Source organism: Phyllostomus discolor, chromosome 7 (assembly GCF_004126475.2).
Source record: "Phyllostomus discolor isolate MPI-MPIP mPhyDis1 chromosome 7, mPhyDis1.pri.v3, whole genome shotgun sequence".
Taxonomy (NCBI): domain Eukaryota; kingdom Metazoa; phylum Chordata; class Mammalia; order Chiroptera; family Phyllostomidae; genus Phyllostomus; species Phyllostomus discolor.
In genome coordinates this window covers 136,446,170-136,461,146 of record NC_040909.2, presented here as the reverse complement: position 1 = coordinate 136,461,146, position 14,977 = coordinate 136,446,170, and the positions used below count along the sequence as shown (strand labels likewise).

The window sequence follows — 14,977 nt, the reverse complement described above, 5'->3', positions numbered from 1 at the left end:
CTCTCGGGGAGCCAGATGGAAAGGAGGTTCTGGGAGCAAGTGAGCGTTTCAGACAGACAGTTGCAGCTGGTCAGCTTTCTGGTTTCTTTGTCGTCAACAAATTGTTGTTGTCTTCCTTTAGGTGCCGAGAACATACCCTTAGAATAGAGCTCATCCCCCCGGGCTCGCTCAGCCGGAGTCTGCCTCTCCCTCGGACCACGGAGGCGGCCACCAGGAGAGCGGGGATGGCGGCGATGACGCTAACCGTCAGTGCAAGGGCGATCTGGCGGGCCACCTGTAATAGGCCATGCGAGGTTTCTAGGACATGGGATCAGGCCGTGAATGAGACGTGGTCCTGGCGCTCGTGGGCGGGAGTGGCCGCGGATAGGAAAATGGATTACAGCGCAAGGAAGTGTGTGCGGGCACAGTGGCACCCGGGGAGCAGGTTGATTAACTCCACTGACCTCCGGCGCCGGCCCCAAGGCCCCGCCGCGTGGTTGTGAAGCTCCCTGTGCTTTCCATTCGCGGGGGTGGCCGCCATGGGGAATGGCACCTGAGAGCGATGCCAGGGGACCCTCCCCGCCAGGTCTGTACGCCCCAGGATGACGGGCGATGTGACTGTTCCTTCACCCTCGGGTCCTCAGGGCCTCGGCCACTGCCTGCTACACGGCGCGGGGAACAGAATACTCGAGTGAAGGATCAGGGAAGACTTCCGACAAAGTGAAATGTGTGAGTTAGGTTTTGAAGGACAGATCCTAAGCAGCAGGGGCAAAGGTAAATCTAAAAATAAGGACAATTTAGACAGAAAGTGGGACCTCATTAGCCCCTCGTTAGGGAATTGGCAGGGACCCCCACTAAGATCGCTGGGCCTTGGGGTCTTTTGGGGAGAGGGTTGTGGGGGAAGAGCCTGGTGCAACATTACTGAGCTGGGTGGTTCTGCACTGCAGGCGTGTATTATTCTAGGGTGTCGTTGCAACTCGGTTCTCACGGCCACTGTGGGAGCGTAGACATGATTCCTGTCTTAGAGGCCAAGGCTCAGAAACTTCTACTTGTATCTTTGAAACATAGTTTCTGTTTCAGGATAAAACATAGGACTTTTGAAAAAATCAACATAAAAGGCATATCTTAACATAGCAGTGCCATGGAAGAAGCTTTTAAACATTTTTGTCATTGAAGTACACATTTCAATGATAATTTCAATGGTTTTTTCCCTCAAACTCAAAAACCTGGTTTAGCCAGGACATCACCCACACTCCCAGAACTGGTTTTTCCTGGTCACTACCCACCACCATCTTCAAGGGGCGCTACCCTCCCGACTTCTGATGCTGTAGGTTAGTTTTGACTGGTGTCTGAAGTTCACATACATGGAGTCACACCCTCCATATTCTTTTGTGTTTGGCTTCCTTCCTCAGGTGTGGTTGTGTAATTCACCCATTTCAGTGTGTGCAGTGGAATTCCATTCCTTGACACATGGTGTGCAAAGTGTGAGCCCAGCTTGATTCATTTGTCCATCCCGCTGAGATTTGTACAATTTCCACTATTGGGCTGTTACAAAAAATGGTACAGAATTCCTCTACATGTCCTTGAACACACGTGTGTGCATTTTTTAATATATTGCTAAGAATCACATATGCTGTAAGGTGTGTGCATGTTTAGTTTTAATAGACATTGCTTGCTACATAGTTTCCCAGTGATCAGACCGACTTACGCTTCCTCAGTGCGCATCAAAGTTCCACTCACCCCATGAGCACACACACACGGTACTACTGTCCGCCTTGTCCATCATGGCCATCCTGGTCCGTGGGAAGTAGTACCCTGCTTTTATTTTCATTTACCCTGATCAGATTCTAAATAAAGTTGGGCACCTAGTCATATGACGGTGAGTCCTTTGACACACAATTTTGAGGTGTGAGTTCAGGCTCAAGATTCTTTCTCGCCGTGCTGACCTCACTGGACGAAATCCTTCGGTTCTTGCAGAGCCTCGTGCACTTGTGTGGCGTCAGCACCAAGGACAGAGCCTGCCCTGCCGGTCTGTGGGCTACACAGCTCAGGTGAACCTCCGAGTCCGTCCACACGGAGCAACAGGAGGTGAAGCCAGGATGGAACGTCAAGTCTGGCTGATGCTGAGCCTGTGCTATGCCCACCCTAAAGAGGGTGAATGAATGAAACCTAGGTCCCCTTCTGTCTCGGTTGGGCTAGGCGCATTGCAGAAGGGATGCTCTGTGGAGCTGGCGAGGGGGTCCCCGTGAACAAGGGACGTTCGAATGTGGCCTCTGTAGGGAGCACCCCTGGGAGGCACAGAACTGCTCGCTCTCTGAGCGGCTTTGTGAATGCACGACCAGGCTCCGTCCCAGCTCCCTCCGGGACACGTCTCGTTGGCGAGGAGCCTTGCCCAGAGCGGTGTGGTCCTCTCGCCGACCACACGTGATATTTCCCAGTGAGTTCGAAGGCTGAAGTCTAGCCCCTCAAAGGCTGTGCCTTGGGGTCCAGTTCCACGTCGCATTTATCCTCCTGGAGCTGTGGGCACATCGCTTGCCCCCTCTGAGTCTTTCTCAGCTGGAGTGATCCCGCCTCAAAGGTCATCGTAAAGATCAAGTCGTCCACGAGTGTCCATGCTCAGCAGAGCGCCTGGCAGCTAGGGACCGCTCACTTCAGGCTGGATCTGATTATTAAGGGTAACACCCACAGTGAGCGATTTTGAGATTCAGTGCAAGGTGATGGTGACCGTGTGGTTGGCTCCACATGGCTTTGGGATGCATTTGTGACCAGCGTGTTTGGAAGTAAGAGACAGGTCCTTGGAGTTGACCGTGGCCCACGGAGCATTGCAGAGGTACCTGGTGGCAGTGAGTGTTAGCCGTGCTTTGAAAAGCCATCGAGGAAACGTCTTGGGTTCCCATTACAGAAGGAGAGGCCCAGATGGGGTCCTGAAAACTGGCACATGAGCAGTGTGCATGCGTGTGGCGAGCCCGGCGTGCCCGGGGAAGACCAGGCCTGAGTCCCCAGGATGCTGATACTTGCTGTGAAGATCCTCTTAAGCCAAACGGTGCTCGGAAGTGGTGGCGTGAGTTTGCTCTCGTAGCTTTACCTGCAACCGGACTGACTACCCAGAGCAACAACAGTTCCTGCCCGGCGGCCCCTCGCTTTGCCGGGCTCTGGAGGCGGGAAGCGCCCTGGGTCGTTAGATCCCTGCAGGGAAACGCCGCATTAGCTAGAAAGACTCTCGTCCCTGTCCTTCCAGGTCCCGCTGCTGTGTCAGCCGGTGTTAAAAGGACATTTTTCCTCCTTTTTGCTGAAAGCCGGGAAATCGCTGGGAAAACGTCCCTAGGGCCCATCTTTGGCTCCGAGCCCGGGCTGGGAAGCCGCTGGGCCCCTTTCCAGCCCGTGGCTGTCGCTGCCTCGGGGAAGAAAGGTGGGGGTGTGCGCCGCGGGCCTCCCGTGGGCTCGCTGGTGATTTTCCCGGCCCCGCCATTTGGGTGGGTCTGCAGCTGTCGGGCAGGGACGGCCAAGGAGACCACACGCACTGAGGAAGGTTCAGTTGGGGGGGGGGAGGGGGGAGGTAGAGGACCTGCCGCCCCAGACGTGCGTGGAAGGAGGTGTCAGGAGGTGTCAGGGCAGAGGCCTCGAGAAGCCCCGTGGTCTCCACCCCTGCCTGACCTGCTTCCTCCCGGCTGCAGCCGAGCGTGGAAACCTCTTTCGATCCAACACCAGCTAACGTTTCGGATAAAAGTGCCCAGGTTCACAATTCTGTAACACGGTGCCCCATTGTGTGATTCAGGGGGGCGCTGCCTCGGAGCCCAGGCACTGTGTGAGTTTTCTGAGTTTCCCCGTTGCCCGTTCAGCATGCTGCACTGCGACGTCCCCTTCCGGGCACCGATGTGGCTGGCGGTTTAGCCTCTGCAGCCTCCGGACACCAGTAGACCGCGGCGTCTGCCAGCGTTTGGGGTCTCCGTGGGGGGCAGCGCTCCTCCCAGCTCCCAGCCGCCTGGAGCTCGGCCCACGAACAGGGCGTGTGAGTCTGGGCTTTGGAGTTGTCTACAGTTAGGGCTTGGTCCCCCCCGTCAGTGTGGAGCGAGCCCGTGGGTAGCCCAAGGGACAAAAAGGTCCTGTAGCCTCGGGAGGTGGCGAGGTCCCTGCCGAGGATGGGTTTCAACCAGGCTGGCACCGGCGTGCGAGGGGGTTCCGCAGGCGGTGCCAGGCGGCGCCTTCCCCGTGGGGTTCTGCCGGAGAGGAGGCGGCTGACCTACTTTCCCCTGAGTCATCTCTCCCGCCCCCCCGCTCACTCTCCCCTTCCTCCCACTTCCATCCCAAGGTGGTGGGTGGAGGGTGAGATGGGGATAAACCAGGGGAGACACCGGGGTGCTAGCCTGTGGCAATGACCGGGCTTCTGGTCTACCGCCCAGGCCCTGGTCCCCAGAAGTGCCTCCTACGTGTGCCTGAGCCACGCCTGAGCGGAGAGGCAGCAGCCCGCCACTCTGCACGGCGTCTCGGTGTGTGGCATCCATGTGCCCCATGTCCCCCGCTCGGGGACATTCGAGGTCTCCCTCCCCATCTGAGCAGCGGTCTCTGAGGGCTGCCTCTGGCTGCCCCATTAGCCAGGTGGCCTTGCGACCAAGCACCGCCATGCTTCTAGAACCCCTAGAGCCCAGGTTCCAGAGGGGTCGGCACGGGGAGCTGACTCCTTCCCCGCAAGCATCCGTGCACCCATCCGCCATTCACCGAAGCTCACACAGTGCCAGGCATTCCGCAGGCCCCTGGAGAACAGGTGGGAACAAGATCCCCTTCCTGGGGCCCCCGACGTGAAGGGAAAACACGGGCGTGGGGAACAGCCTGCGACCCGCTGCAGCAAAACGGAGGCGCACGCAGGAGCTCAGGGGTCAGAGAGGGTGCGTGCCAATGAAAGGCAACATTAAGGAGAAAATAGACTGTGTTTGGCTGGGTGATCTCAGTCAACGAGGACAGATACTCATGGCTTATGACCTGGTCCAGGGCCCCCAAGGCCAGGTGAGCTCCGGTACCTTCTGTGATCGGGACTTCCTGCTGTCTTTCCGTGTTCTGCCCTCTGAGGTTGGGGTGGGGTGGCACAGGCGTGACTATTTGGGTAGCGAATTTTATTAGGACTTTCCCCCCTCGCTAAGGAAGTCATGCAGAAGCCCTTGTCTTCCATGCAATAGACAGAGGGCCCGGTCTCCTGGCAGTGGGGGTGGTAGGACCCCTGAGCCCTCCCACTTGGCTCCCCTTAGTTCCCTCCATGGATCATAAGGGACACCTCTCCCGAACCCTGGGGCTGATGGGACACGACCCAAAACCACTCATTTTGAGAGGAAATGGTGGGTGAAGGTGACTGCTCAGCCCCTCCTTTAGACGGACTGGACTTGAACTCTACTGTGCACCTATGGAAATGATTCATCTGTCTGAGCCTCCATTGCTTCGTGAGCAAAAGGCCAGTGGCACCAAGGCACGCCGTAGAGTGTTGCTGTGGCCAGGACAGTCAGACACTGTCCAGCCCCGCCGCTCTGGGAGTGAGTGGGGGCCCTGTCACTGTTTCTGCTGGGACGCGGGATGCCACCCGGGACAGCCGCTGGAAAATAAGCACGTGATAATGACACGGACGCTGTGTCGCAAGAGCCCTAAACTGGTGCTTTGAAAAAACCACTCTTCTACTCCTGTTCTTCCTTTATTAACGAGGGGCTGAGACTCAAGCTCCCCAGCAAGACTTCGGGGTGGAACGAGCTGTTTCAGAGGCTCGGAGGCCCGGGTTCAAGTCCCAGTCACGAGCCGTGTGCCCCTCCCCGGCCAGCCTCGGAGCACGGGCCTGCCCGAGATTGACCAGGCTCTGTGTGAGGGACGCAGAGGCTGGGGCAGGGCCAGGCTGGGCGGGGACCGAGTCCACACGAAAGACAAGGCGTTTCCCTCCTTCCTCTTGGGGCCTGACCCCCGCCCTCTCCGGCGGCACACAGTATGTTCCGGGGCTGCCCCGGCACCTTTAAACTGCACGAATAAAACCATGACATCAGCCCGCTGCCGTCAAATGAATGGAAGACCTCTGCTTTGGGGGAACGTTCCCCCCAGCCCCCGCTCCCTGCACCGCCCTCTCTCTGCCCCCCCCCCCCCCCGGGAGCCTCTAGGGGCTGCCGCAGCGTTATTCCCCAGAGCACGCCCCCATCACTCCGCGCCCTGGCGTGGGGGCTGCAGGTGCGTGGGTGAGCGGAAGCCGCCCATGGGCGTCTCTGAACTGGGCTGGTTTCTATGGACACCCACGGCTCAGCCTTCCAGGCAGCGTGGAGACCTCTGCTCCAGGTCCCCCCCGAGGCCTGCAGGGGTGGGGAAGGCAGGTAGTGAGGTTCTGACATGGAAAGTGAGCAGATTTCATGTGAAATCATCCAGAGGGGAACTGCTATTTTTAGCAGGATCCTTCTGGTTGGAGATGCACCCTCATACCCTTGAAAATGCAATGGGTGCCTCCTCCCTCCCGGCGCCCTTCCATCTGTGCGGACCCCAGGAGCCCCCGAGGGGACTGGGCCGATCTGTACCTTGACCCCACTCAGCCCCCGCAGGTGCCACTTAGCTGCACGTCACTGTGGTACAGGAGGGACGGAGCCGCACACCAACCCTCACAGAGCCCTGGGGGCGCTGAGCCGCAGAACCCGGGCCCCCTCTGAGTCAGTACAGCCTGAGCTGAGGCAGAGGAGCAGGCTGGGGTCCATGTCTGGGCGAGCCCAGCTCCCAGGCCAGGGCCAGGCAGGGACGGGGGAGGCGGGGCATGCTGCCCCAGGCTCCGAGCTCAGCTGTGGTGCCTGGGGGGAGGGGGCCGTCAGCCTTCCTCCGGGGCCCAGCAGGGCGGTGACTCGCAAGGGGTGGCAGCAGCACCTTGTTCTCGAGGCCGGGAGACCCCAGGGAGTGCGTTCTTCAGAGGAAGGGTCTCCAGGGACCGGAGGTCTGAGGTCACTCCCGGATGACAGTGGAGTTTAGACCAGGAACTGGAACCCAAGGCAGGGGGCAGGCAGCCTTGAGGTCAGAGCGGAGACACACAATCAGGCCGTACGGGTTCTCGTGTGGAATGGTTTCGTGTGTCTTGACTGGGCTGTCGGATGTGAGGGTCCCTTTGTAAACACAGGTGTGATATTGGGGGTTGCCTACCTGCAATCAAGGTGAAGTTCACGCAATGTGAGATTTGCAATTTGACGTGTAGGGTTCGGTGACCTTTAGCACATCACCGTGTGGTGCAGCTGTCACCTCTGTCTTGTCCCCAACGTGGTCATCGCTCCTGAGGGACACCCCATGACCAGGTAGCCGTCGCCCACTGACACCTCTCCCACGGCCCCTGGAAGCCACACACGCCATCTCTATGCATTTCCCTGCTCTGGACACGTCATAAGACTGGACTCATACAATGCGTGGCCTTTAGTGTCTGGCTTCTTTCGTGGGTGTGCTTCTGAGACCTGTCCCTGCTGTGCGTGAGGCTCTGGCGTGCTGGCCTTTGGCTCCGGAGCTTTAGGAACCATTTCCTCTGTCCCAGAGCCAGGCCCCTGTGTGGCCGCAAGTGCCTGTGGGACCTGCGTGCATGGAAGCTGCTCATTGAGCTCATGGGCAGCTCAGGATGGGGCTGGCCGCCTGGTCAGGTGGGTGACCCCACCACTCTGCTTCCCAGACAGGGTGGGGGACCACACACCGCGGCTCAGGCCAAGGTTAGCTGGGGCCTGGGACACGTCAGCCCAGGAAACCACTTCTTGCACGTGTACAGTTTGTCTCCTTGGTTTCTTGACTGAGTGAGCCACGTGTGTTCCACGACAAGTGAGGGGCGTGCGTGCCCTTTGCAGCGGAAGCAGGTGCTGCCTGGGGGACGGAGCCAGGGGCAGGGTGACGGGGCAACTGGCCTTGGGAGGCAGGGCCAGCAGGGTCGGTGTCCCTGCAGCTCTGGGTGAGCTTTCTGCACCCGTAACAGTGGTTGCACCCAAGTAGCTGTGAGGTGTGACTAGATGAACGAACTCGCCCACAGACCATATTCATCGGGCCTTCACTTCCAGTGCATGGGGCCGGGGTGGGTGCTGGGGAGGTAGGACCCCGAGACCCTGCTTGTCCTGCAGACCCTCCTCACCCCCCTGCTCTGTCCCCAGGTCCTGGGGGCTCAGCGAGCCTGCGCATCACCAAGGAGGGGCTTAAGCTGTTTTATGTGGTCTTCACCGCACAGCTGGGGAGCGTCTGTCTGTCTTCGCACTCCCTCCCTTCCTTCCTTTACTGACTGACGTCTTTGGGACTGCGTGCTGGCCACTGCGCCTCCCCGATAGACGCAAGGTCAGGGGCGTGCACGGGGTGTGTGGTCCCTTGGGGGAGACAGCAGGGAAAGGGGCCACCAGAGAGCCTGTAGCCCGGGCCACACGGCCAGTGGGTCCTGACTGTCCCTGAAGCCCGCAGTGTTTCCGGGAAGCGGAGCTGCCCTCCTCCCGCTGAGCAGATGGGTACAGTGAGGCCCACGCCCAGGAGACTGAGCTCACGCCAGGGCAGCCGACACTGCAGCCCTGGGCCCCTTGTGCAGGGCGCCCGTAGGAGAGCATCGACTAGGGGCTCAGGCTGTGAGCCAGGCTGTGGTGGGGACGTGCGTGTGTTATTGTGATCATCACAGATGCGTGGTGATTACACTGTTGTTCTCATGTTGTAGACAAAGAACACGAGACACGGCACACTTGAATAATCTGCCCAAATCCTTTGCCCAGCAGTAGAGAGTCAACATCCCGGCCTCTAGGAGTCCAGGACTTTCCGGCTTGCTGCCCCCAGTGCCCAGAGGTCAGCAGGGCTCTCTCTCGTTGCAGTGCCCCGAGCCCCGGACGCCGTCTGGGGCATGAGATGTGCTCGACAGATGTTTGCTGCCTCCAGGACAGACACCCGCCCGCCTCCGGGGAGACGCAGCCGGGGCCCAGGGGGATGGGAGTCCACCTCACACCCCTCCCGTCCAGACTCTGGAACCCCGTGGGCCCGAAGCGGAGAGGCCGGACCCAGGAGAGGCTGGGGAGGGCCTCCAGGTGGTGAGGGGTGGAGCCTGGAGGCAGACCCAGGCGTCTCTGTGTCCGCCACCCCCTGGCGCTCCTTGGCTTTCCCAAGCTGTGTGTCTGGCTCAGGGTGGGGCCCACCTGCGGTGCACACTAAAGGCCTTCCAGGCCAAGCCAGCAGGGCGGGCGTCTGCCTGCCGGGCTCCGTTGATCTGGGGGCTGGCGGCTCTGCAGGGGACCCCTCCGAGGACCCAGGGACCGGGGCGGGGCCGGAGAGCAGAGGGAGGGAGGTCCCGGCAGGGCTGTGCAGGCGGGTCTGCGGTGTAGGTGGAGGCATTTAGATACAATTAATGCAACTGCAGTCTCATTCGGTGATGAGCCCTAGGGATTCGGGACAGGCTTTCCCGGTGGGAGCAGGTGGCACCGAGTGGCTCGGTGTCCACTCCAGGTGTCGGCAGCGCCATGCTGGGGTGTGGGGGTGGTTTCACAGGGTGGTGGTGGGGAGACGGGCCGAGACGTGGGGCACAGTGAAGGTCTTGAGAAGGCACGCAAGTGACCCAGTCGTCCCCTGCTAAATAGTGTGCCCCAACTGTGCCTGTCACGACGTCCCTCCCCGTCTTCCAGGGGTTTGTCTGAAGCACCGACTCCCTGTGTGGGCGCAGCTGGCGGCCTGACTCCCCTGCTGCTGTTCTCAGGTGCACACACCTGGGTTGGGACCCGTCTCCCCCGGCCAGTGGCGCTGGGGTGCGGGGCCCTGTGGCCAGTCTGAGCCTCAGTGATCCTGTGGGTAACACAGGAATGCCGACCCCCACAGGGCTGCTGTGGGTGGAGTGAGAGCCCGTGCCCAGGGGGACAGCGAGTGGCAGGGGACCTTGTTTCTCGGGTGATTCCCAGACAACTTGACCGAGAGGTTCCTCTGAGCAGAGACTGGGAGGCCGTTTCCAGCTCCTTCCCAGGGGACAGGAAGGGTGCAGAGAGGGCAGGAAGGTCGGCCTGGGGAAGAGAGACCCACCCCCTCACACTGTCCCCTGCTGGTGCCAGGGCTGTGCTGAGCTGATGTCACCCACCCCCCGCCTCCCCGCCTCCCCCCACCCACTGTACCTAGGAGCTGGGGAGATGTTAATGACTTGCCCCAGGCCACAAAGCCAGAAACGGCGGGGTTCAAACTCAGGTCCTCCACAGCACTGTTCTGGCCCCATGTGGCTCAGAAGGAGAAGGTGAGGAGGGGGACAGGGTGGACTGGGCTGCTGCTGGGACAGGCACCCCCCCCCCCCGCCCCCGCTTCGTTCCCACTGCAGCGTGAGCTCTCATCAGCCGAAGTCCTCACACTCGGCAATGTGCTGCCCAGTCTTCTGGCCGAGGCCGAGGCTGAGGGGGCTCCCTGAAGAGACTCCAGGCACAAGTCGCGGGGGGGGGGGGGGGGCCGGGTTTGGCTGGGAGGGGGGGCCCTGGGCCGGGGACCAGAAGAGGAAGGAACAGTTTGCAGGAATGGCGGCAGAGACAGGGAAGGCCGGACTTTATTTCAAGGGGATGCTTAAACTCCGAACCTCATGTACATGTGTGACAGGCAGCCTGAGAGCTGTTTCCATTCGGGGGGTGGGTGAGTCTTCAGTCCCGCCCACCACCGCCCTGGGCTGCCCTTGAGCTTGGAGCTGGGTCCGTGCGGCCGGGGAGCGTCCCCCTGCCCTGGGCCGCGCCTACCTGCGGGACAGCGGCTCGTGGTAAGGAGCTGGCCCGCCGGACCAGAATAGAACCGGGGCTTTGCTGCGTGTTCAGCTGTCTCTGCACCCCACCCGAAGCTCGGGGCAGGCAGGGGGGTGCCTGCCTCCCTGTCAGCCCCCCGGAAGCCCCAGAAAACGCCGGCTCAGATCCGAGTGCAGGCCTCCCTGTGGTGTCCCTACGTGGCTCTCTGCTCTGGCTGCGAGGGGTGCTGGGTGTTGGGCGCCCACGTCCGGGGAGCGAGCTGGCAGTGGAGCCTTGGCGACCTCGTGGGCGGGTCCTCGGGGACCGCAGACGCAGGCTGAGTCACGGTCACACTTGGGAAGCTAATGACAGAGGCGTGCAAAATCACAGTGGAAAGTGCCGTGGCCGGGGCACCGACAGACAGCGCGTGGGAAATGCCAGCCTTGACGCGCTCCGTGGCAGCCTGGCGCTCGGTCTCACCTCCTCCCTGTTTACGCCGCGGCTTCGGGAAGGGCAAACAGAGCGTCCCGCTGCTGCACGGGCGGTGCTGTCAGTCCCGGCACCCTGCCCAGAGGCGGGGGGGGCCCCCCCCACCCCCGCTGATCCCCTTCAGGCAGGACGGAGGGACAGCACCGCCTTCCTGCCCTTTAAGAGCCAGGCGGTGGTTTCTGTCTCGTGGGCTTCAGGGCCTCTGCCCGAGCTGCACTCGCTGGCTTTGCCCAGGCCGTGGGACCTTGCCTGCCGTCACACCCACTTCTTAGGGTGCTGCCTGTGAGGGGCACAGACCCCGAGGAAAGCAGGACCCCCTGGTACAGTGTGGTTGCTTCTGTTACCATCGCCTTCCCGTGCGGAATAAACCCATCAGTGCTCCCACGTAGGTGGTTTCCACAGGGACAGAAAGAAAGTGCTTTTAAAGGTCAAGGGGCCGGGCTGCTGGGGCTGCCGTTGCTGGGACGGAGGAGAGTCAGAGACCCCACCCCTCCCCAAGTGCTGGTGTCGCTCCGGCCCCTGCCGGGCAGACGCCCCAGGGAAGCATGCAGCCTGCCTAGGTGAGCCGTTGCTGCTCTCCTGCCGTGCCCACAACACCGGTTTTATACGCTCTATGGTGACAGCTTGTACTCGTTTAACTACTTACTATATGCCAGACTCCATAGCAATGTCCATCTGGGGAAACTGAGGCGTAAGAGGTTAAGGTCTTGCCTGAGGTGGTTCAGGTGCCGATGGGCTGAGCCGTGTCCCTCAGGCTGGGCAGACTCGGGCAGGCTGTCCCACGGGTCAACGTCATCACCTCTGGGTGTCCTTGCCTTCTCTGTACATTCTTCTGTCGTGGCCTTTGTCCCCGTGGACCACAGCGGTGGCCTGGCTCTCTCCCTGCTGATCTGTGTGACCCGATGGCCCCAGCGTGTGGCCCAGGGGGCCGGCTCTCCCTGGGGCTTCCTTGGAGTGGTCCTGTGGGCTGGGCCCCGGTGAGCTGACGCGGCCAGCAGCCCCGGCAGACACCCCGTGTTTGCCTCAGCAAAGCCCTGCAGGGACGGCGGCGTGGGCCCCTTTCCCGGAGGGAAGCACGGAGGCTCTGAGATGCTGAGTGGCCTGCGCACGGCCCCGCGCAGAGCTGAGCCTGGGGTGGGCCCCAGTGCCGCCGAGATGGTCCTGCAGCAGACAGAAGCAGCATGCTCTTGGGTGCCGCTTCCTTCTCTGATGAAGAAATGCCGGCTTTCGTCTCTAAGGAGATCATTTTCTTGGGCCGCGAAGCAGATGCTCCCACAGTCATCAGGAGGAAAACTGGGGTGCCTTGTCTCTTGCCTCGTCAGACTGGTCGCCTGGAGTTGAGGGCACAGTGGGGGGGGGGGGGGGGGGGGGGGGGCCGCTGTAGGGCGTCCTGAAAGGGTTCCTGCAGGTCTCTCCGTGCGGCGGGGGGGGGGGGGGGGGGGGAAGCAGTACGCTGGGACCCGCTGGAGGTCTGGGGCTGGGGAGCTTGCCCCATGCGGAGCGCCCTCCCAGCCCGGCCCCTTCCGAGCTGCAGCTCTTGCAGGAGCAGGTTCACCCCAAACCTTCCCGCGCACGCACCCCGCGTGGTTCTGTGACTTACAGTCTTCCGAGCGGCTGACTCTGCCCGCCCTTTCCGCGAGGTGCGGGCTGGCGCGTGGGAAGATCGGCACGGCAGCTTTTTCTCGTTCCACCTTTCAAAGGCCACACACTTGGAAGATTGATGTTTGAGAAGGAAGATTACGTTTTAAAGAAAAACACGTGTGTAAAGGGGTCGGCTGCCGAGCAGTAGCTGACGGCGGGTTTGGGATCGTGGTATTTCTCCAGAATATTCTGTGGTTCTTGATGTTTTTGCCAAATCTCCTCAGAGGCAACGAAAGTGTTCTCAAACGCTTTAGAAAATGTAAACAACTGAGTAAACATCTTAGACATGTTGCAGTGGAAAGTGCAAAACATCATTCAGCCTTAACGGACGCGGCGCCCAGCCGGCCGGGGACCTCAGCAATAAAGGGGAAGCCCAGTGCTTCGGGTGTGGAACCCACGGGGGGCCTTCCGAGTTGTGCCCACAGAGCCGAAGGCAGAAATGGCAGTACTAACTGCTACCTCTGATGAGTGGTGATGAAGTGACCGAAGCCTCTCACCTACCTGCTCACCTCCACAGCGCCCCCCCGTGGCCGGACGTGCTCCCCGACGCATGTAAGGGAGCAGGAGTCCTCAGGGGCCCGCCTGCCCTAAGGGAGGCTGATTCCGGCTCAGCTCTGCTCTGGGCGGGGCGGGTGCAGCCTTGTGCCTGGAGGTGGCTTCAGTGACTGGCCCCTCCACCTGCCTTTTCCTGGAAATGGCTTGAACTTGACGTTGAGAGGCGGTCGGACTCTGACTGGCTCCTGTGAGCTAGGGGACCCAGGGCACGTGTCCACGGCTGAGCCATTAAGGAAGTGGGTTTTCGGCACACTGTGGGCGCCAGGCCTGTCCCCACTCATCAGCCTGAAACTCCCTCCGGCAGGATTTATAGAGGCTGGGGCGGGTGGCGCTCTGCGTCCTCAGAAGCCTTTCCCCGGACGGCCCTTCGTCAGGGCTGGGGCGCAGGGGAGTCCCAGCGCGGCCTCGTGCGGTCGGGGAGCGGGGGCTCTGAACCATAGTCCGGTGGTCTGCTCCTGAGCTGTCTCGGGGGCAGAAAGAAAATGGGCTCTGTAGCACTTTCACCAGGATAAAAAGTGCTTTCAATTATTAATTGTCATTCCTGGTATGTCCCATTTGTTGAGTGTTTATTGCATGTTGGGAACTGGGCCAAGGGCTCTGTGTGGCAAGTTCGTTTCAAGGTCATGCCATCGGCTAGAGCCACGTGCTACTTCCCGTCCCCACGTTGCAGACAAGGACGCTGGGAAGTCGAGGAGGAAGTGACTAGCTCAGGGCCGCCCAGGTGCACAGTGGCCGGGCTCCATTGGCTCTTGGCCGTGAAGCAGGTGCTTGTGGGGGGAAGGGCTGCCTCTGAACCCCGCCTTAGAACCAGGATCTCGGAATCCCAGTCCTGCCCCCGCCCCCAGGCATGAGCTGAGTGATGCTGAACAGGTCACTTCACCTCCCTGCACCTTTCTCCGTGAAAGGAGGGATGGGAGGACATCCAAGGGACAGACACGTCACGGCCCCGTCCGTCAGATGCTCCCGCCCACCTGCGTCCAGCTGCGTGGTCTGCTGTCCTGGAAGCGCGGGTTGTCTGTGCCGGGCGGGTGTGAGCTCAAGCTGTCCTCTCTCTCTTGTTTTGCAGGTAATGCGCCAAAAAGATCATGTCTGAAGTACAAGGAACGGTTGAGTTTTCTGTAGAGCTCCACAAGTTTTATAACGTGGACCTCTTTCAGAGAGGGTGAGTCCGCTCCTCTATTTGTGTTTTGTGGGGGTACGTGTGTGTTTCCTCTTGGCGGGGGGTGGGGCGGGGCGGAGGTGCGGGGGTGGAGAAGGGAGGACAGGTCCTGGGAACTTTGGGACCCATGGAAACGGGACATCCATTATTTTTCCTGCCAAGTGGAAAATCCAGACCTCTAGTGCATTTACAAATAAGCCGTATACGAGAGACTAGAGATGCTAATTTCTCTCCTCCTGCACTTTCTCCTGCCTTTTCTCTTCTTGGTCGGTCTTTCCGCTAAAGCTGTCAGTCCGTGTTAGGGGGAAGTGAATTCATCGGAGATGAAGCTTGTTTGGTTCTGATAAGCTGCTCTCTCAGAAACTGAGACTTGACGGCATCCTCTTGAAATACATTGTGAAGGGCAGTGGTGTCCAGTTTGTGAGGGCGTCCTCTGAATTTGGCCGGTCCACGCAGGATCCCAGTGGGTTCGCAGGGTAGGCTTACC

At 60.6% G+C, this 14,977-nt stretch overlaps 1 protein-coding gene across 1 annotated transcript in view; it reads left to right on the top strand.

Moving 5' to 3' along the window:
• Positions 1–14,977, top strand: part of FAM135B (family with sequence similarity 135 member B) — a 143,670-nt gene that overhangs the window by 42,051 nt on the left and 86,642 nt on the right. Inside the window, exon 2 of the mRNA XM_028533975.2 lies at positions 14,398–14,493. Within this exon, the coding sequence (XP_028389776.1) occupies positions 14,417–14,493 (77 nt within the window). The 5' untranslated portion in view covers positions 14,398–14,416. The remainder of the gene's footprint in view (positions 1–14,397; positions 14,494–14,977) is intronic.